General features: G+C 65.9%; 1 protein-coding gene across 1 annotated transcript; it reads right to left on the bottom strand.

Annotated features, from left to right (window-relative positions):
• Positions 1-543: 543 nt before the first annotated feature.
• Positions 544-18,031, bottom strand: SYNPO (synaptopodin). The gene is made up of 3 exons (XM_068959811.1): positions 17,217-18,031; positions 3,340-5,204; positions 544-1,470 (listed from the first exon to the last, which is right to left on the bottom strand). The coding sequence occupies exons 1-3, from the start codon at positions 17,677-17,679 to the stop codon at positions 700-702; spliced, it is 3,099 nt and encodes a 1,032-aa protein (XP_068815912.1). The 5' UTR covers positions 17,680-18,031; the 3' UTR covers positions 544-699.
• Between the last annotated feature and the right edge of the window lie 2,346 nt (positions 18,032-20,377).

The raw sequence follows: 20,377 nt of genomic DNA on the forward strand, positions 1-20,377 counted from the left end.
CGCCCGCAGCCTTGCCAGCGCCCGCTGCCCTCGCCCTCCGCCCGCGCCACGAGCCAGCGCCTTGCTTGCCGCCGCTTTTCGGCAGCCGCGGCCCCGAGGTCCCTGGGAGGCGAGCTGTCCTCCGCCAGCGCGGGGCTTTCAGCGCCGAGGTCCTCGCGGGCCAGCTGAGCGGCTTGGAGGCAGCGGACGTGGCGGGGCCCCTTCGCGCGCCGGCCGTGGGGCAGGGCTGCGCCGCTCTGGGTGGGGGGGCACGCCGGTCCTGAGCTCCCCGGGGCATGGCTCTTCGGGAAGGCGAGGGCGCTCACAGCTCCGGCAGGCTCGTGGCCGCCAGTCCCGCGGGCGGGAGCGCTGGGCGAGGAACGGCCTCCGCGCCGCCCTCGGCCGGGGCTGCTGCGGGGATGCTGCTGCCCGAAGGGCGCTGGCGGGGCCGTCGGCCTCGCGCTGCTCCTTCCGCTCCGGCGCGTTGCCAGGCGGCCGCAAAAGCAACACGGCGTCCTGCGGGGCGGGAAAGCAAACCCCGCGCGGGGATGCAGCGCCGACGAGCGGCGCCTTCACCCGCTCGGGGCAGGGAGCCGGCAAAGCTGCCGGGATCTGCTGCGGGGCTGGCCGCCACCGCTGCGTCCTCGCTGGTGGCCGAGCCCAGCGCTGCCGGCGCCTGGGGGGCGGCCGGCCTCGGCGGGCGCTGCGGGGCTGGCGGGTCTAGGAGGTGCAGGGGGCCCCCGGCGGGAGCCCGCCCTGCTTGAGCCGCAGGCTCCCGCTCCAGCCCCGCGGGCAGACGTTGAAGCTGTGGATCCCGGGGCTCTTGGCCCCCGAGTCTTCGGAGTCGAGGGAGACGTCCGAGTCCGTCGGGGACCGGGAGGTGTAGCGCTTGGCGGGGGACCGCGCGCCCACCGTGGGTGACGGCAGGGGGCTCTTGAAGGTTGGCGAGCTGGCGCCCAGGGTCTGGGGGCCGGCGAGCAGCGCCCGGGGCTGGAGCCGGTGGCCGTCCGCCCAGCCGGCTCTGGCAACGGCGGGGCTGGCGCTGGTGGTCGTGCCCAGCCCCGGCACGCCGGTGCCAGCGGAGGAGCGGTGCCGGTTGGCCCGGGGCGATTGCAGGGGGCTTTTGCAGGTCGGGGGGAGGCCGCCCAGGGTGCTGGGGGTGCCGCAGGCCGGCGGCGGCCGCGGGGACCGCGGCAGGCTGGGGGTGCCCGAGCCGGCCGGCGGGCTGAAGGGCCGGGAGCCCTCCGGCCCCGCGGCTTTGGGAGAGGAGCTCTTCCTGCGGGCGGCGTTGATGATGTTCCTGGCGAGCCGGGCTTGCATCTGGCGGCTGGCCTTGGGGTCGGCCTCCTGCCGCAGCGGGGACGGGGACCGCTCGCTCCACGGCGGGGACGCGGGGGGCCCCTCGTCGAGCTCGGGCACCGAGGCCGGGCTCGCCCAGCCGTCGGGCCGCCGCGTCCACGTCGGGGAGGCGGGCAGGGACGGCCGCCTTTCCTGGAGGGGGACAGAGAGCAGGTTAGCACGTTAGCCCGGCGGCGCGCCCCGGGGCACGTCCTCTCCCCATCGCCCGGCAGCGGGCGGCGGGCCGGGCCGGGGGCCGCTGGCTGCCAGCCCCGCAGCCCCCTCCGCCGAACCACCGCTGCCCGCGGCCGCCCGGCAGCTCCTCGCGAGCCGGCAGGAAAGAGAGGAGACAGATTCGACAGTGCACTTGAGTGTATTAAGAAAAAGGAAAAATATATGCAGGAGAAATTAAAGCAGAGTCAAAAGGCAGCTTGTTAATAGAGAAAGGGAGGCAGGAGCGAGGGAGCGGCAGAGGCTCTGTGCAGCCGCCCGCAGCACCCCGTCCCCCGCGCCGGGCACGGCGGGGCCGGGAGACGCTCCCCCCGGCCCGTGCGCCTCCTGCAGCCGCGGGCGCTGGAGCGGGCCCCCGCCGGCCGTGCCCTTCGCCCGGGCGCCGCGGCTCTCCGGGGAGCCTCCTCGGCTCAGCGTCCGGGCAAGGGGCAATCCGAGCCGTTCCCACGGGCCTCCCCGGGTGTCAGCGCGCGCCCCCGCTGTCTCCCCAGCTCCGACAAGCAGCCCGGCTCATTGCCAGCTGCAGCACCGCGAGCCGTTCCACCCCGCGTTGCAGCTGCCCAGCCCTGCGCGCGCCCGGCGGTGCCTTGCAGCCGCGCACCGCTCCCCGGCCTCTCTGCCCAGGAGAGCTGGCACCGCAGTTGTTACTCAGTAAAAGCCAGGCCTGGCCCAGCAAGGCTCAGCCAGACCCGCAGGATCTGGGGCAGACAAAACAGATTAGATCCTGGCAGCTGGGACGGCAGATCGGTCCCGAGCCCGCCGCCGGGTTTCACCAGCAAGTCACCTCCCTGGACTTAGCTGAAATCGGGGCTGGCAAGAGGCGGGCGGGCTAACGGGGGCTCCCTGGGAACCATGCCGCTCCGCAGGCCCCCAGGCCCTGCTCGCCGACGGCGGAGGGCTGGCGCCGGCCGGCCACGGGCAGGCACGTCCCAGGCGAGGGTGGCCGAGCCCAGCGTGACCGGGACCTTCCCAGGCAGGGGCAGACGGGAACCCCGAGGAGTCCCCACATCCCTGGTCCAGCACCGCGTGGCTCTGCCTGTCCCCGGGGAGGCGCTTGTTAAACTCCTCCACGGCGTGGAAGTAAACAAGGAAAAAAACCCTCAAGAGCAGCAGAAGAGACAGGAGCAGGCACAGTGGGGTGGAAAGGCGGTGTGTCCCCTCTGGGTACGCTTTGGTAAGAGGCCGTTAACAGTCAGCAGGACAGAGAGGCTGCAGAGGAGCAGGCAGAGACGGGAACCGCTTTGCAGCGAGCTGGAAACGCAGCTGAGGAAAGGACCGAGCCGGAGACTTGATGCTCCATAAAGTTTCCAGGCAAGAGAAGAGAGAAAGCAGCAGAGACCCTGCCGGTTCGGTGGGGCTCCCGTCACCGCTCCGCGGGAGCCGGTGCGCTGTGGCCGGCCGGCCGCCCCGGCCCCGCGCCGCCCCCCGGGCTGGCTGCGCCCCGGAGCCCGCGCGGTGCAAACGCCCGGCTGCGGTGACACGGGCTGGCCGGTGCTTCGCCCCACGCCGCCCCAGGCTCCGGCCGCACCGCCGGGGCAGGGTCTGCCGGCCCCCGCCGCCGGCGCAGAGCCCCTGCCGGGGCTGGGGGCCTGCCTGCGCACGGTGCCGTCCTGAAGGCCCCCGAGCTACTTTTTTTTTTTTTTTCCTTTTCTTTTTTCTCTTTTTTTTGGTTGGTTTGGCTTTTTGCACACCCGCGAGCAACCAGAGAGGACGTGGCCAGCGGAGGGAAGCCTGCGCCGCTGTGTTTCCGCTCTGACACCGCTACTTGTAGTAAAAAGAAGGTTTCCACACCTGCGGCTCGATCCCCGCGTTCCTGGTGGAGTAGGACGGTCTGGGCGCCTGGAAGCCTCCCTTCGCTCTGGGCGACAGCACGCGGCACGGGGCGGCGAGCAGCGCGTCAGTCTGGGCCCCGGGGCCGGGCCGGCCGTCGGGGGTCAGGGGCGCAGCCCCGGCAGCTGCGGGGAACGGGCCGGAGGGGGGCCTGCCGGCACCGGGCCCCACGGGGCGATGCCAAACGGGGGATGGAGGCAGAGGAGACGTGGGGCAGGAGGTCTGCTGCGGGTACGGATAGGTGTCAGGAAGCGCCGGTCTGGGCGGAGGCATCCCGCGGGGTGCAGACCTCAGGGGCCCTTTGGATGGGGAGAGGGCAAAGAGCGAAGACTGGAGCTGGTAGGGCTGGTGCTTGGAGATCTCCAGCTCCTTCTGGGAGACCGCGTTCTCCACCAGGCTGCCCCCGTACAGAGATGCCGGAGGGGTTTTGGAGGGCCTGGAAGGACTCTTGATGGGGTGCCTGGACACCATGGGAGACACGCAAGCGTTGGCGTCGTACTTCCAGGAGGGAGGCAGAGACATGGTGGGCGATGGGGACCGCAGGAGGTCAGGCTGGGACGGAGCCTCGATGATGAATTTCTCCATCCTTGACTGCCTCCTGGCGAAGAGCTCGGCTCCTTTCCCTCGCGCCTCGGTGAGGTTGTGGCTGGGCTTGATCTGGGGCTTCGGCTGGATGGTGGGGGACTTGAGGCAGGAGGACCACGCCGGAGCCTCGTCGGCCGGCGGGAGGTGCTGCCCGCCCCTGGCCACGCTGCCGGCGAGGAAGTTGGCGGCTTCCGCCCCGAGCGCGAAGGGCTCTTCCTCGGCACCGGCCTCCCCCTGCTCCTTCTGCTTCTTTTTGATGTCTGCGTTCTGGACCAAATCCAGCAGATCGGGGTTCGGGCCCAACTTCGGCTTCTCAACAAAAGTGAACATGGACTTTTTATTGGCTCTCCGGGCAACGGACTCCTGCAGGATCCCTGTTTTGGGCAGGGGGGCCAGGCTGCCACCTCCGCAGCCGGGGCCCTGCGGCAGGAGAGGTTTCTGCTCGCCGGCGGGGTACAGCGCCGAATAGGCGGGCGGTGACCGGACCCGAGTGAGCGGCGGGGGGCTGGTCAGGGTCTCCGCGTAGGTGGGCGGCGGGGGCAGCTCGGCCGCGGGGCCCTGCTCCGCCACGGGGCCCTGGCTTTTCACCGCCGACGCCTGGATCCCGAACGGCCTGGCCGTCCTGTTCTTCACGGGCTTGGGTTTGGCCAAGGTGAGGTGGACCTCGTAGTACTGCTTGCCGTGCGTCCCGTTCGGCTTCTTGCTGGCTGCGTCGGCCGCGGGCAGGCTCTGCTCGCCGCCCGTGCCCTCGCCGTGCTTCTGCGGCTCGGGGACGGGGGCGCTCGGCGGGTGGGCGGTCTGCGTCTCGCCGGACCTGGCCGCCTCGCTCCGCGTCCCGCCGGCCCCCGGCTCGTGCACGCCGTTGGCCGATGCCATGTTCTCCTTCAGGTAGACGCTCAGCGGGACCTGCTGCGGCTCAGCCGGCGGCTCCTCCGCCTGCACCCCGTTGCGCTGCATCCCCAGACCGCCGTCTCCCTCCATGCTGCCTTGCCGGGGGGCTCCGGCGGGGGCCCCGCAGCCCGTGGGCGCTGGGCTCAGCGGCTGCCCCGCGCCATGGCCAGCGCCGGCTCCCGCGGCGGCCGCCCAGGCGAGCTCGTCGAGGCGCTGCTTGCGCCGGTGGAAGAGCAACGCGCCCTTGGAGCTGGCGCCCGGCGCCGTGGTGAGCTGGGCCACGATCCTCCGGCTCCGCGCCTTGGCCTCCTTCAGCTCCTTCTCGGAGAGGCTGGCGCTCCGGCAGAGACCTGGGGAGAGGGGAGAGGCTGCGTTAGCGCGGGAGCGCCGCCGGCCCCGCTCGGGCCCCTGCGGCCCTTCTGCGGATCTCCAGCCCGCCTCGGCCCCGAGCCTGGCCGCCCGGCTGCAGCCTCTCCCGGCCCCTCGCGCCCTCCCTCCCCGCAGGACAGCGGCCGGGAACAACCGGCAGGCGCCCCAGCCGGCCACGGGGCGGCTTGTTTTGCAGGGCTCAGCGCCGCGCACGCAGTGACCGTATGGGAAAGGAATTTCTTGAAAGGCTTCAAAAGGTCTCAGGTTGCAGTTCGCACGGTTTCGGCCCCTGGCGCAAACACGTCCCTCCTCCTGGTCCCCCTCCCCAAATCGCGGCCCACTCCGCCACCGCGCGGGCAGGGCAGCAGCCGGAGCTGGAGGTGGCGGACGTGGCCGCGGCGGCGGCGCCGGGACGGGGCCGCGCGGCGAGGCTGGGGGCCAGCGCCGGGCCAGCCCGGGACTTCTTTGCGAAGCGACACAAGGTGGCAGCCGCCGCTGGAGGAGCCGCGCACGTCAGCCCGCCCGAGCGACGAGCCAAGCTCATTCCTCAGCAGCCTACAAATGTGCTAAAAACGGCCAGCCAAGGGCCTGCTAAACCCCGCGTAAGCCCCTCGGGGTGCCGCTGGGCTTTGCAAACGCTGGCCACAAGGTCAGAGCAAAAGCCGGTCCCCGCGTCTACAAGGACGCGGAGTTGCAGGGAACGTTTTTTCTCCAGCTGAGCAATTTCCTGCAAGTGTGTCCTGAAACTCCCGTGACTCAGCCCCTGCGGGAAGCCTGCCCACCCCCACGGGTGACAGTGCCCGCGGGCACAGGACAAGAGGCGACGCTGCTCGGCCCTCCCAGTGCCCCCTGAAACGTGGACGGCCCCAGCCGCAGCTCAGCCCAGCAGCTCCCGTCCTGCTCCTGGCAGCTTTTTAGCCAAAGCTGGGTTTGCAGAGCGGCCCCGCTCCCCGCATGGTCCACCAGCCCCAGAGCTCGTGCAGATCAGAGCTTAGAGAGGGGACGGAGAGAAAGATGGGTGGTAGGACGAGAGGGAGTGATGCGAACAGGGCAGGTTCTGGCTTGTCCCTTGCCCTTTTTGTTCCTGCCCCGGCTGTTTGAGCTGCCCTTGCAGAAACAGTCGGCGCTCAGATTAGCTTGCACCCATCGTTAGGCTGAAGGTCGTCAGCTTCTTCCCTGGGTGCCCCCCGGGTGGTCCCTCCCGCCTGGGCCGGGGTCTGCAGTCGCCCGCGGTGGGGCTCCCGCGGCCCCAGGCTGGGCTGCGGCGGAGGAGACGGAGGTGGGTGGCCAGGGCCGCCTGCCCCGAGCCCCGCTCCTCCGAGCGCAGCCAGCGTCCACTCCCCTTCAGTTCATATGTTTTTCATTTTCTTGCCTTCTGTGCCGCTTGGGAGCCTTCCAGGATATTTTAAGCAGTGGTTCAGCCTACCAGCGAAAGGAAGGGACGAATGACTAAGCCAAATCCTTCCAGCGAGCTCATGGTGAAGCAGGAAGGCTGCTCTGAGCTGGGCATCTCCTCGTCCCCAGCACCCTCAGCCTCCTGCCTTCCCCACCACCCTCAGCCTCCTGCCTTCCCCTGCACCCACAGCCTCCTGCCTTCCCCTGCACCCACAGCCTCCTGCCTTCCCCACCACCCTCAGCCTCCTGCCTTCCCCTGCACCCTCAGCCTCCTGCCTTCCCCACCACCCTCAGCCTCCTGCCTTCCCCTGCACCCACAGCCTCCTGCCTTCCCCACCACCCTCAGCCTCCTGCCTTCCCCACCACCCTCAGCCTCCTGCCTTCCCCAGCACCCTCAGCCTCCTGCCTTCCCCACCACCCTCAGCCTCCAGCCCTCCCCTGTACCCTCAGCCTCCTGCCTTCCCCTGCACCCACAGCCTCCTGCCTTCCCCACCACCCTCAGCCTCCTGCCTTCCCCTGCACCCACAGCCTCCTGCCTTCCCCACCACCCTCAGCCTCCTGCCTTCCCCTGCACCCACAGCCTCCTGCCTTCCCCACCACCCTCAGCCTCCTGCCTTCCCCTGCACCCTCAGCCTCCTGCCTTCCCCACCACCCTCAGCCTCCTGCCTTCCCCTGCACCCTCAGCCTCCTGCCTTCCCCACCACCCTCAGCCTCCTGCCTTCCCCTGCACCCACAGCCTCCTGCCTTCCCCACCACCCTCAGCCTCCTGCCTTCCCCACCACCCTCAGCCTCCTGCCTTCCCCACCACCCTCAGCCTCCTGCCTTCCCCACCACCCTCAGCCTCCTGCCTTCCCCACCACCCTCAGCCTCCTGCCTTCCCCTGCACCCACAGCCTCCTGCCTTCCCCAGCACCCTCAGCCTCCTGCCTTCCCCACCACCCTCAGCCTCCTGCCTTCCCCAGCACCCTCAGCCTCCTGCCTTCCCCACCACCCTCAGCCTCCTGCCTTCCCCACCACCCTCAGCCTCCTGCCTTCCCCAGCACCCTCAGCCTCCTGCCTTCCCCACCACCCTCAGCCTCCTGCCTTCCCCAGCACCCTCAGCCTCCTGCCTTCCCCACCACCCTCAGCCTCCTGCCTTCCCCAGCACCCTCAGCCTCCTGCCTTCCCCACCACCCTCAGCCTCCAGCCCTCCCCTGCACCCTTAGCCTCCTGCCTTCCCCTGCACCCACAGCCAGCTGCCGGCAGCGAGTCCCAGCCTACAGACACATTTCCTTGCCTCGGTTTCTTGACTCAGGTATGGCCCAGTACACCCGGGCTGCTCCTGGTGCACCCTGCTAGGCGGGAGCCTCCTGCGTGCCGCACGGCACCCAGGCACCTGCCCCAGCGGCGCCGGGGCGAGTGGGCGACCCTGCCTCCGCGGAGAGCTGCGGCCCCAGCCGGAGCGTTTCCCATCCGCCGTGGAAATACGCCTGCACCCTGCCTTTGCTTGGGGCGTTCCCACCAGCGCCCCGTCCTCCTGCCCAGCCCAGGTGGAAAGGAAAAGACGGGGAAGGAAAGCCCAGCCCGGGTGGCTGCGGCGAAGGTGGGCGCTGCCCTCCCTCCCGCGCTGATTCACCGGGCGCTGCCGGCTCCCGCGGCCGAGCCACCCCACGGCCGGCAAGCCGCGACACGCGGCGCCCGGCCACCGTCCCCTCCCCGGGCAGCTCCGCGCCCACCGGCGCGATGCAAAGCCCTCCGTCTCGGAGCAGAGCTCGCCGCTCTCCAGAAAGAGCTCCTCCGCCGCCTGGCCCCCTCCTCGCCTGGGGCCTGCCGCCCTCCGCCCCGGCCGCTCGGAGGAAGGCCGCCGGCGAGGAGGAGGAGGAGGGTGGACCGAGCCTTCGGCGAAGGAGCTGGGCTGCCGGTGGCGGGAGGATTTTGGCCGGGGAGAAGGCAGAAATGCCAAGGGTAAACTCTGCTGGAAACGATGAGCCCGCCTGAAGCAGCGGCGGCACCGTCCAAACTCTCTGCCCCCCCTCGCCCCCCTCTCGCCCGCCGTCTGAAACCAGCCTCGTTGAACGCGACTTTTCTATTTGCTTTGGCTGCGGCGCTGAGCGGGGAAGCGGCTCCTCCGGCCCCCGCGCCGCCTCTCTCGCCGAGGCGAGGGAGGAAGACGGCCGAGGAGCTGCGGAGAAAGGAGCCGCCGGCTCCAGAGGTCTGCGGGCCGGGGCCGCGGGCCCCCGCTCCCGCCTCAGCCGCCCTCCCGGCCCGACCGTTCGGCCAGGGGACGCCGGCAGGGTAGGACCCCCAGCCTGAACCCCCCGGCCTTGCCGTCCGCTCCCGACGTCCCCTTACGGACCCGCGTCCCCGCACCCCGCGCGACGCTGTCCCTACAGCCGCTCCGGCCCCTTTGTGCCTCTTGTGCCAGTCGCTTCACAGCTCCTGCCTCCGAGCTCGGTGGAGAGGTAACAGTGATGGTGGTGGTAATAATCGTTCTTGGCGTCTGATTTTTATTGCCCAGACGGAGAGCGCTGGGCCCTCTGGCAGCCCAGAGGACATTACAGCGAATAAGACTACTCTGTGTTGTCGCACACACTCCATGCGCGCATGGTTACAGCGCCCGGGGCTGCCTGCCTCCCCCTTGCCTCGCTGTGCCTCCCATTTCAGCCGCGGGATGAGGCTACTCAACCTGGCACAAGAGTATTTAGCCATGCGGAGGGACACCGTCCCCGGGCATCAGGAGCCGGTCGCCAGCCTGCCCGGGGCGGCAGGGCCTCGGTGCCGGCAGAGGGGGCCGCTGGCTGCACCCCTCGCTCCCCTGCCGGCTGCAGGAGCCGCGGGAAACGAGCCCTTAATCCCTCCCCTGCCACCTCCGACAGCCGGCGAGCTTCAGCCGGGTTTTGTAGCTGCGCGGTTTCCCCCCAGGCCCCAGGCAGACGGAGGGAGCGCAACGCGGTGAAAATGTCCAGGTGTTGGAGAGGAGGGAGGAGGGGTGCGCGCGGGGCTGAAGGGAGCCCGACCGGTGCGGAGAAAGGGCTAAAGCAGAACTATATATGGCCAGGGCGTCCAGGGCTAGCGCGACACTGGAAACCGGCTTCCGGCCATTAAGAGGCGGCTAGGAAAAAATCCAAGTCCAACGAATGACTTGCTCTTCTTGCGTTCTTCCAGTCTTCCTTCCTTCCTTCCTTCCCACGGCCGCTCACCAGCTCGCCACCGCGCTGCAGTTTGGGGAGGAAACGGCGCCCATTTCCAAATGTCCTGGCTTCTTCCAAGAACAATGAATTCAGCCCGGCCAGCGCTCTCTGCAGCCCGCGCCCTGCTTCGGGGGCTCCCCGGCGGGGTCCCCCAGCAAGCCCCGATCCTGCGGCACCCGCGAGCTCCCCGACCCGCTCCCGCTCCGGCGATCCGGGCAGCAGGGAGCCGGTGGGGAAGGAGATGCTCTCTCCCACCCTGCAGGGCCGGTGAACTCCCGGCTCTCGAAACACCACGACCTGCTGGCCTCCAGCCGCGCAAGCTGAGTGCTGTTTTGGGGGCCCTTCTCACCCCTCAGGGTGCGGAGCAGGGCTTCCCCATGGCAGGCGGTGGCGTCGCCGTTCTGCTACGCCCCCTGAAAAAGCAGAGATTTACTGGGAAGGCCTCCAAAACCCAAACCTCTCTCCAGCTCGCTGCTCAGCCTGCCTTTGCACTTCATCTTGGGAAAAAGGAGCCTACAGCTCTCTATCTATATCTTCGTATAGGCACTTGCTCCTTGGGTTTCCAGTTGCCCTGGGACTGACTTCCAGCAACATCCCCAAATTGCCGGGCTTAACAGCTTCTTACGGAGCTGTCAGTTAACCTTCCCGCAACAAGTACAGCGCCCCCTCCTCCAGGGTGAGGACGATGAGGGTGATGAAAGGCGTGTTTGCTGCTCTGCCCTCACAGCCAACCGGCAAACAAAATTCCTTCCAGCTCAGGTTTCCATGCAGAGGACAGGTCCCCTTGCACAGGGCTGCTGGAGAGCAGCTAAAATACATGCACCAAGGCTGGACTCACCGTGAGACCCCAAACAACAGTAACAGTGAAGGATGTACCAGACTCTGCCTGCAGCCTGTCCTACCCTGACACCGACCTCCAGAGCCTTGATCTCAGCTGGGCCAGATCAGGATCTGGCCCTAAATTGCAGGGAGGGGAGATACCCCAGGCCTCTCTGAGCTGACCAGCTCCACAGATCCAGTCAAAGCTGCTGGTTTTGATATAGCCAGGATGTCACAGCACGTTCATTCAGGCCAGTTAATGGCTTGCAATGGGAAACCCCAGCAAAAAACAGCTCCCAGGCCAAAACTCAGCTCAGCTGTGTTGTGGATACGCTCAAAATCAGAGAATTCTGCAGCAATCTTGGGAAGAAAAATAGTGACTTGGAAGCTGTCACCTTGCAGTCTGGGTGGCTGCTAGCACTGGGCATGATGTCCAGTGCAGAGTCCAAAAAGTCCCCGTGCAGAGAACGTCAATGCTAATGGTAAGTGGAGTCTCCCAAAGGGGCTGATGGGCTGGGACCGGACACGTGAAATCTCAGACTCCAGAGCTGACACATGACTCCAAATGCTCTGATTTAGGATCTCCATCCGCAGCCTGCTACTGGTTTGGAAGCAAGGCCATCTAAAGGCTGCAATCCCCCTTGCAGGCAGCCTGCCCGAGGCTCAGGAGGCTGAACGGCCCGACCGGCCCTGCAGAGCCGAGGGCCGGCACAGCACGGATGAGAGCCTGGGGGAAACTCCCAATCCACCTTCACAACAGAAAAGCGACCGCCATCCGCAACACACAGATGCTTTTCCAGTTTTTGAACGCTGATCGGACTGCTGTCCCAGGTCAGCCCGAAAGGCATCTCTCGCCCTCTCCGCGGGGCAGAGCGCAGCTGAACGGATGCCCCCTCCCTTGCTATGCAATCCTCCAGCAAAAAACAGAATTAAGAGAAAACCCGCCCCTACTGAGGGGCACGCACAAGCGTTTCCGAGTCTCTGTGCTGAGCCTCCTCGCAGCTCTCCCCGGACAGGCTCCCGCGGGGCTCTGTCCAGATGTGCCCAGATGCTCCGGGGGAGGGCGGCAGGGCTCGCCCCCGCGGCAGGCTCGCCTCCGCTCACCACCCTCGCTCGCCTTCCGGTCGGGGATCCGGGATGAGGTGAGGGGGAGAGAAGTGCAGCTGGCAGGATCACCTGCGCCGTGCCCCAGCAACGTGACGTCCGCTCCCGAACACCACGAGCGGACGGGGTGCGAGCTCCCGCTCTGCGCTTTGCATCCGCGATGTTACCTAAAGTGCCTGCACGATCCTGCAACTGCATTTGCAACCTGTGGCGGGGAGACCCTGAACCAGCTCTCCACAGGTCGGCTGGGTAAAAAGCACCTTGCTCAGAGTCAGAGCCAGCCCTAAATCACATCTACACCCAGGGTGGTGATGGGGGCGGGGTGGGGGGGGAATTCAGTGTTTTCACCCAAATGTTGAGAGCTTTGGACGCTGAGGAAATGTAAGCAGGTTTTTTGGCAGGGAGGCCAACTGGCCTTTTGCCTCAGCTACAGCTGTGCGAGATTTTTTGCAATGCGCACAAACTCGCACACATTGAAGTTCACTCTTCCCTCCAGCTCCCAGAGTTATCCTAAATAATCTGCTGCTAGGAAAACATGAAGGGAAGTACAGACAGACAGTCTAGCTAGCTCAAAACAGATGCAATTAAAATGCATGGATATAAATAGGACAATTTTCTGCCTCATTCCCAGCTCCCAACCCTCCTTTACCCCAGATATAAGTTTTTACCCATGCTGGCCCTTCGGCCCCCACAAACCCCCACTCGAGTGGCAAGTGCTGCTCTATGGGAACCGATCTCCTCTTCCTGGCAGGACTCACTGCGCCGGGCCTCTCCTCACTGGTGCCTTTGCCAGTGCAAATCTGGCACAGCAATAAAATTCGATTCGCTTGCAAGTTTTTCCTGCGCTCAGTTTGCAAGGGCTTTGCTGGATTTGGAGCTGTTTGCCTCCCCGCGCCTGCTGCCCAGGCAGCCCCGCGCTCCTCCCAGCTCACAGCCTTGCCCCAGCCCTCAGCACCCCGACAAACTTGCCCCGATCCTGTCACCGAGCTGCAAGCCTTGCAGCACCCATCTCCCACGGGAGAGAAAAAAGCAAAAAAGGCAATAAAGCAGTGGGGTGAGAAGGGACTGGGGATTTTTGCTCTTTTACAGGAGCTGACTGTCCCTGTCTCGGCCAGCGCCTGCTTCCCCCAGGCAAGCCGAGCAGCTTCTCCCCGCAGAGGGTGCCGAGGGCACGCAGCAGAGAGCCCAAGCCCTGCTTATCTCCACTTGGGGGAAGAAAAGGCTGCTGCCACCACAAAAGCAGAGCCAGCTCCTTCCCTCAGCCTGCCAAAATTAACCTTTTACCTCCGTTAAAGGAGGCTGGAGCAGAGCAAACCTCCTCCAGGCTGCCCCGACCGCAGCCCTCGATGGAGCAGAACGGGCGGCAGCCCCAGCCCAACATGACGGGCGTAGCCTGTCCCAACGGCAAGGCCAGGTACTGGGGTGCTCGGCCACCCTCTGCAGGCACTTGGCAGGGGAATGGCAGCCCTCCGCGCTCCCACTGGAGCGCAGAGACTCCCCGGGACAGATTCCAGGCTCCAGAGCCCAGGCAACAGCCCCGTCTGGCTGGTCCTGTGGGCAGGAAGGACGTGGCCTTGTGCAAGAAGGTCATCTGGCTCTTTTTGTCCCTGACGGATGGACAGAACAGGAGGGGATGGGGACGAAACAGTGCCTTTGAATGTCCCTTGCACAACCCGTAACAGATCCTGCTGGCTGCCAATCCAGAGGGACAGACCTTATGTCTCCAGCGCAAGATGTCATGGCCACAAGGAGCCCTGCTGGGAGGAGATCGCCTCCCCAGAGAGGGACGTGCAGGGGAACAGGGGACACCGCCTGGAAAGAAGCTCTGCAGGGCTGGGAGATGCAACGCTGCCGAAGCGCTGCTGTGGATCCCCACCTCGCCCCGCTGCCTCCCACGGCTCAGCACCGCGCCAGGCCCACGGGGTGGGCAGAGGGAGCGTAGACACGGGCGCAGCTCACTTAAACACGCGTAAAAGCAACTCAGCCCTCTTCTCCTGCCGTGGTCGGTGCGCAGACCAGCTCACCCTGCCCTTTGCCCGGGGGTGCCCCCGGTGCCCACCCCCATACGCCCCCAGCCCCTGCACCCACCGCGCACCCCCCGTCTCCTGCACCCTCCTGCACCCCCAGCCCTTCCGGGCGTCCAGCCCCTGCTCCCCCAGCCCCCTGCAGCCCCCGCTGCCTCTGCACCCCCTGGTCCCGGCACCGGCACCCCCTGCCCCCAGCTCCCTCCAGCCCCCTCGGCCCCCTGCACCCCCGCCCCGGGATCAGCCGCTGCCTCCCGGGCCCGAGCGCCGGCCCTACCCGCGGTGCCGGTGCCGGTGCCGGTGCCGGTGCGGCCGCCGCCCCTCGCAGCCCGACTGCACCGGGGGAGGAGGCGGCGGGCAGGAAAGTTGCGGCAGCTCCGCCCTCGGAGCGGGCCGGGGGGGGCGGCGGGCGGGGGCCGGGCCGGGGGGGCCGCGGCCGCGGGGATGCGGTGCCGGGCGGCCCGGGGGGGCCGTCCGTGCCCGTGTCCGGCCCGGCCCGGGGTCATGGCACGGCCCGGGGGCACGGCACGGCACGGCCCGGAACAGCACGGCCCGGGACCGGACGGGACAGGACGGGACGGGACGGACCCCCAGGGGCACGGGCAGCCCTACCGCCACCGCGGGTCCCCGCACCGCATCTGCCCCACCGTTCCCTGTCCCCAGCTGGGTCTGCCCCGAGCCCTCTACAGACGTGACAGCAACCCTGCACATCCTCTGTAGCCCAGCCCTGTGCATCCCCCTTATCCCCTCCCTGTGCATCCCCCTTACCCCAGTCCTGCGCATCCCCCTTATCCCTTCCCTGCACATCCCCCTTACCCCAGCCCTGCACATCCCCCTTACCCCAGTCCTGCGCATCCCCCTTATCCCCTCCCTGTGCATCCCCCTTACCCCAGCCCTGCACATCCCCCTTATCCCCTCCCTGCGTGTCCTCCTTTCCCCAGCCCTTCTGTGGACCTGCAGTATGTCACATTTCAGACATGAGGAGGGTTCAGGCCCTCCCATTGCAGCTGATTTTCCCAGGGCCTGAAAAGTTGTGACACTAAGAGCTGGGAAAAAATCCAGCATTGATGTCACCCCGCTGTGCACCCCCCTGGGAAGAGCACTGAAACCCCTCTGGCAAGGGAGTTCCTGCTCCTGGTGAAGCGAGGACCACAGCTCTCGGGCCCTGCGCAAGAAGGGATGGCAAGTTACTCCCCAGGGAGCTAATGCTACCCTCCACCTCCACGAGGATGCTCTGGCTTTTAGGCCAGGAGCGTAGCAGGGAGAGACAGAGATTCATGGTTCCTGTGAGCGCTCCAACACGATGGCCACAGGGCAGGGAGACGGCTCCAGCCAGCGTGGTCGGCCGAACCCTACGCAAAGGCTCTGCGGCTCCTCACTTCCCACTGATGTACCTCTCGCAGGTGGGGTCAGCCTTGCCTCACCACTCTGCTCTTCCTGAGCCTGTCCGCACCACAGGATGAGCTCCTGGCTTTATTTTTTGAGTTCCTAATTTCCTTTCTTCCTACCAGTTTTTGCTTTTTTGTGCTTTTCTGGTTTTTAAGGGAGACTGGTGCTGCCTTGGCAGCCCCCAGGGAGCAAAACCTTCTGTTTATTTGCAGACCAGACAGAGAAACCAGTCCTGCCTCCTGCATCACCCAGCCGGTGCCTCTACCCTGGGCTCTCCATGCTCCCGAACCTGCCCCGAGAGGTGCCAAACAGTCCAGGATGCTGTGGCAGATATTTGTAGGGAGACAGCCTGGCCCCGAGCTGCCGGATGGGGCCCAAAGTGGCACCTGGGAACCACTCGTGTTGCAGACCCTGCCTGGCGGGTCTGTGTTGCTGTGGGGATGCTCCAGCCTGGCTCCCTGCCTTCGGGCCACCCCTGCGTGATGCCAGGTGGGCAGCAAGGCCCGAGTCCTGCTCCCAGCACTCAGGACCCTCTGCAACATCCTGCACAGCAGCTCTGGAAAGTCTGACAGTCACGCAGGCAGCGGCTGGTGGTGATCTCACTTGGAGGAGGAGGAAACAGGACAGACAAACTCTTTCCAACAAACCTGTTGAGTTACTTTAAAATTCCAGGCTGGCAGCAGAACTGCTGGATCGTGGCGCAGGCTAGGAAAATGCTGAGCCTGGATACAGACAGCCCTGACCTTTCCTGCTGCAACTCTACCATCCTCAACGGAGAACGGTGAGAAATGGGAAGAGTATTTGGATCTGTCTGGTTTGCTTGCCGAGCCCTAAAGCACAATGACTGTATAGGCAGAGAAGCTGCTAAAGCAGCATTTATCCAAAAAGCGTGTCTGAGATTTCCATCAGCCAGCCCTCGTCTGAGGGGCTGCTGGTTTTGAGGATGTTTGACATGTGAGACATCCCAAAAGGACAGATTTGCAGAGGGCAGATTCTGGAAACTAGGTTCATTCCTAGCACCTCCAGCTGAAGACAGCACTGCCCAGCTCGCCTGCCCATCCCACCCTTCCTGGCCTCAGCGCTCGCTCTGGGAAACCCGTGTTCAAAGTAAAGCAATAATAGCTGATAACTCATTCCCATCGGGAGGCAGTGACATACCTGCTTTGGCGGTATTTGGTGCCAGAGATAACAGCTGAGCAGGAACAAAATAGAAAGAGCAGTGAAAGAGGGGTTTAAAAATGGCTCCAGTGGCTGGAAGAGGGTGGGTCTAACTCTGCGGGAGCATCTCCCATGGGTGCCTGAGCGGGGCTGGGGCTGCAGGAGGGAGCTGGGGCTGAGCGGGTGTCGGAGCAGCTGCTGTCATGAGTCTCAGGGGGGTCCAAAGGACAGTCACAGCCAGAAAAGAAAGGCCTTTCTAGCTGCAAAACAGGGCTCCGAAACAAGGCAGTGTCAACGAGCATTGTAGGAAGTAGCAGCCTGAAATAAAGCACTTAATTTTTATACAAGGGCTCGAAATAGAGGTGGCTCGAAGCCAAATAACAAAAGCATCCATGCGAGCTCAAGCCTTCACCCAGCAGGACATCTCGGCCAGCCCCTCCCCTGACAGGTGCCGGTGTCCCAAAAAGTGCGCCGCAAGCGGGCCCTGCTCCCCCCTGCTTGGCAGCCCCGGCAAGGGTCCCGCGGGGCCGCAAGGCCATGGAGAGCGGGTGCTGCTGCCACCGCCAGGGCCGGGAAGTCCTTGCCTGGGCTGTGCCCGCTCGCGGTTCAGGAGAGGTCCCGGAGAGCGCGGGAACCCGCTCGCTGGCCTCCCACCTCCCTCCCAAGAAAAGCCACACATTCTTCCTTATTTTTAAGGCCACAGAGATCATCTCAAACTGAAAAAGTCCCAGCGGCTTGGCCGGGAGGCCAGGCCCTCCGAGCGGGTGGACAGGGTGCAGGGCTGTCCCAGCAGCCCTGCCTGCTCCTGCCCCGCGAAGAGCTGGGCTTTGCCACAGCCAGCAGGGCTGAGCGAGGGCAAAGCCCGGGCACAGGACGCTGCGGAGCACAGAAGGGTTTCGGAGCATAGGGGCAGGGAGGCACCAACGTTTGCTTACTTGCTTTCCTCGGCTGGCTGACGGGAGAGACAAGGACTCGTTTGATCTTCACCACTTTCCACTCTTGGCTTGGGTCAGCCACGGGGCCGGCTGCCGCGGGGGGCAGCTCTGAGCCGGGGCAGTTCCTCGGAGAGGCGAGCTCAGCCGCTGATGCCGGACCGCCGCTGTCGAGCCTGAGACCCAGCACGTCTCCATTGAGTCCGCCCGGCTCCCGCTGGGAGTGCTCGCTCCCTTTTCCACTCAACGGCTCAACCTTTTCTTCCTGCTCTCTTGGGTGGAAAGGGGAAACGTCCCTGAGCTGCTGGCACCTTTGCTCTCCGCTCTTCCCTTCCTCCTGCAAGTGTCCTTCTCCTGCATCTGCCACGGCGGCCCCATAGGCACGTGAGTTTTGACTGGCTTTGCCGGGCGCGGGGCCGCCAGGCTGAGTTTGGAGACCCGGCTGCCGCAGCGTTGCCTTAAGCATCTCGCCCCTTTTCCTCAGTCTCTTTGGGGATGCTGCTCGGCGGCTCCCAAGAGCCAACCCGCTCCTCGCACCCCGAGGGCTGGTCCTCTCTGGAGTGGTCCCTAGGAGCGCATCCGCCGTCCCACAGGCAAAACGTGCAGGAGCCGGTCTTCATGAGTGGCTCCCGCCCGCCGGCAGGAGGACCGGGCGTGCTGCCGCGGGGCGGCCGGCAGAGAGGCACCGCGGGAGGCGGCGGCGGCGGCGGCGTGCTCAGGGGCTTCCTCGCCGCCCTGGCTATGGGAGAGCTGACCGGGGCTCCGTCACCAAGGAGCGTTTTCCAGGGATTTCTCTTTTGCACAAGCACAGGGGCAGATGGAGCAGCTGCCAGGAACCTGAGCAAAAGGAAGGGAGACCGTGAGCGTTGGGGCGCTTTGGGCACGCACTGATTTACGCCGGCCCAAGCCGGCAACAGACCGCTGGGTCCCAGCCTGATGCGAGCAAGTCCAGCCCCCGCCGCTCACCAAACCGCAAGGCAGGGCCCCGCGAGAAGCGCACGCTCTCTGGCAGCTCCTCTGGAAACCCCCCGCCTCGGCCCGGCAGCTCCCACGCCGCGGCGGCCACCACGAGCCCCCCGCTGGCGGCCACCGCGCGGGGGATCGGGGCGGGGTGCTGCGGGGGACCCCCCGGCCGCCGGTGCCGCGCGGCCCCGGGGCTCGCTCCTCTCCCTCGCCGGGGCTTGCGCTGGCGCAGCTGCTCCCCGCATCCACCTCGGGCGGGTTTCGGCGGGGAGCCGGCGCAGCCCCGAGCAGGGCTCGCCGCGTGACGCCAGCCAGCGGGAAATTCCTCGCATTCTGGCGTGGCGGCGCTGCCCTCCCTGCGCGGCAAAGCGCCCCGGGCCGGCCAGCGGGGGGTGCGGCCGGCCGGGATTCAGGGGCGAAGGGTGGCCAGCGAGGGGCCAGCGGGGCCAGCGGGGCCCGGGGCTGCGCCGTCGGCCCGGGGCCGGCGCACGGTCCCCGGCTCGGTTCGCGGTAGCGGCGCGGACGTGGCCGCGGAGGCGCAGCCCGCTTCGGAGGCCGGCGCTGGCACGCTGCGGGATGCTGTTCAAAAGGCGGGAGCGCTCGGGTGGCAAGGCTTGTTCGCCGCGCTGGGAAGGTCTCCAGAGGAGCTCCACCAGGCAGCAGGCTGGTTTTGCAGAGCAGCCCCTGCCTGAGCTGGGGTCTGCTCAAGGTTAGCAGGAGCTCTGGCTCCCACCTCCATCCTGCTGGAGAGCAAAACTCGGGGCATCCAGCTAACAAAGCCGGGCTGTGTTTAACCATTGAGTGACTCACGCGGCTCCAGGACAAGCGCAGGCAGAGTCACTTCCCTCGCCTTCTGCCGAGCACAAATGCTGTCGAATGATGAATGTGCACAACAACCCAGCCAAGAGGGACGGTATCAGATAGGAGAGGGATAGATCATCGCTCGCGGGGCAGGATACGGGTTACAGTGCATGTGGCAGGGAAATTCCTGTGCAATGAGTCCACTGGAGCCGCTCAGCACAGCAAAGCCGAGTCCCGCTTGTCTGCTGTGTCATTGCGAGGCCTGTTCTCAGCGAAGCGGCACCCAGCCTGCAGGGTTGCTGCTATTTTCGCTGCTGCGGCCGCGCGGCCCTGCCGCCCGCCCCGGCTCTCGCTGGCGGCTGGCAGACCCCCGACTCCCTGCCCCGCAGAGCCCGCGGGCTGAGCCGCTCGTCGCAAACGGCCCGCGATGGGCTTGCCAGCTGCCGCACAGATGGCGAGAAAAGCGGTTTGGCTTGACCCCCAAAAACACCCTACATTTTTGCAAGATTTTTCAGTGAAATGAGAGAACATTGCTTCAGGTTAATGCAGCATGTTTAATTCAGCCTGGCACATCCTCTGCAGTTTCGTCTGAGGCCCGCTCGGCTCAGCCACGTAAACTTGCCTGTTCTTAGTTAGAAATTTCTCATTAGAAATAAAGGCAGGCTGAAAGCCGACTTTGCAAGCTCCGCTGCGAGGACGTCAAACAGACACCTGGGCATCTCCCAAACGAAACACTGCGTTTTTCAAAGTGCCTGAAGGAAATCTTCTGCCATTTCTGAAAGCCTTCCTCCTGCTTCACTCTGCCTGCAATTATTCAACACAGATTTGCAAGGAGATTTTGGGGGACACATTTCAGTGTTTCTCGGTAAAAAGAGACTCTCGCTCTGCTCTTTACGTAATTCAGAGCCCTGGTAGTTGCGAGGAGCCACCTACATCTTTCCTTAGAAACCTGGCAAGTTGTCGGAGCTGGCTTATCTCAAACGAGGACAAAGAGAAAGTTTCCTAAAATAACCACATGCGCCGCCTCGGTCAGAAGATTTCCTCTCCGAGCCACTCTGCCGGCGCAGCCCCGTCCCCCCGCTGCCAGCCTGCGCCCACATCCTTCAGGAGAAGGTGTCCCAGGCGCATGGCTCCGACAGGCGGTACGGGGATGATCCGTGCCCTCCCGTCCTACACTTTGACAGTTTGCTGGGAGAGCCCACAGCGCTTTGAAAAAAAATCTTCCTTCCAGGCCTCCCGCTTCCTTTTTCGGAGCACTTTTCTGCAGCTTGGCCCCTCCGGGGGATGGAGCTCCCACATCCCCGGGGATCCCCGGGCAAACCTCTCGCGCGGCGAGATCCGGGGAGGAGCAGGGCTTGGCGGAGCCTGCGGAGACAGGTCTGCCCACGCTGCCCCATCGC

Source organism: Struthio camelus, chromosome 13, assembly GCF_040807025.1.
Source record: "Struthio camelus isolate bStrCam1 chromosome 13, bStrCam1.hap1, whole genome shotgun sequence".
Taxonomy (NCBI): domain Eukaryota; kingdom Metazoa; phylum Chordata; class Aves; order Struthioniformes; family Struthionidae; genus Struthio; species Struthio camelus.

What these genes read in the sequence shown, in the direction of transcription:
- SYNPO (XM_068959811.1), bottom strand. Translation starts at nt 17,679, where the DNA reads ATGCTTAAGGCAACGCTGCGGCAGCCGGGTCTCCAAACTCAGCCTGGC. An exon ending in CAGCCAGCCGAGGAAAGCAA is followed by an intron (nt 5,205 to 17,216) that starts GTAAGCAAACGT and finishes CCCTCTCCCCAG; the next exon opens with GTCTCTGCCGGAGCGCCAGC. An exon ending in ACGCGGGGATCGAGCCGCAG is followed by an intron (nt 1,471 to 3,339) that starts GTGTGGAAACCT and finishes GTCCCCCTCCAG; the next exon opens with GAAAGGCGGCCGTCCCTGCC.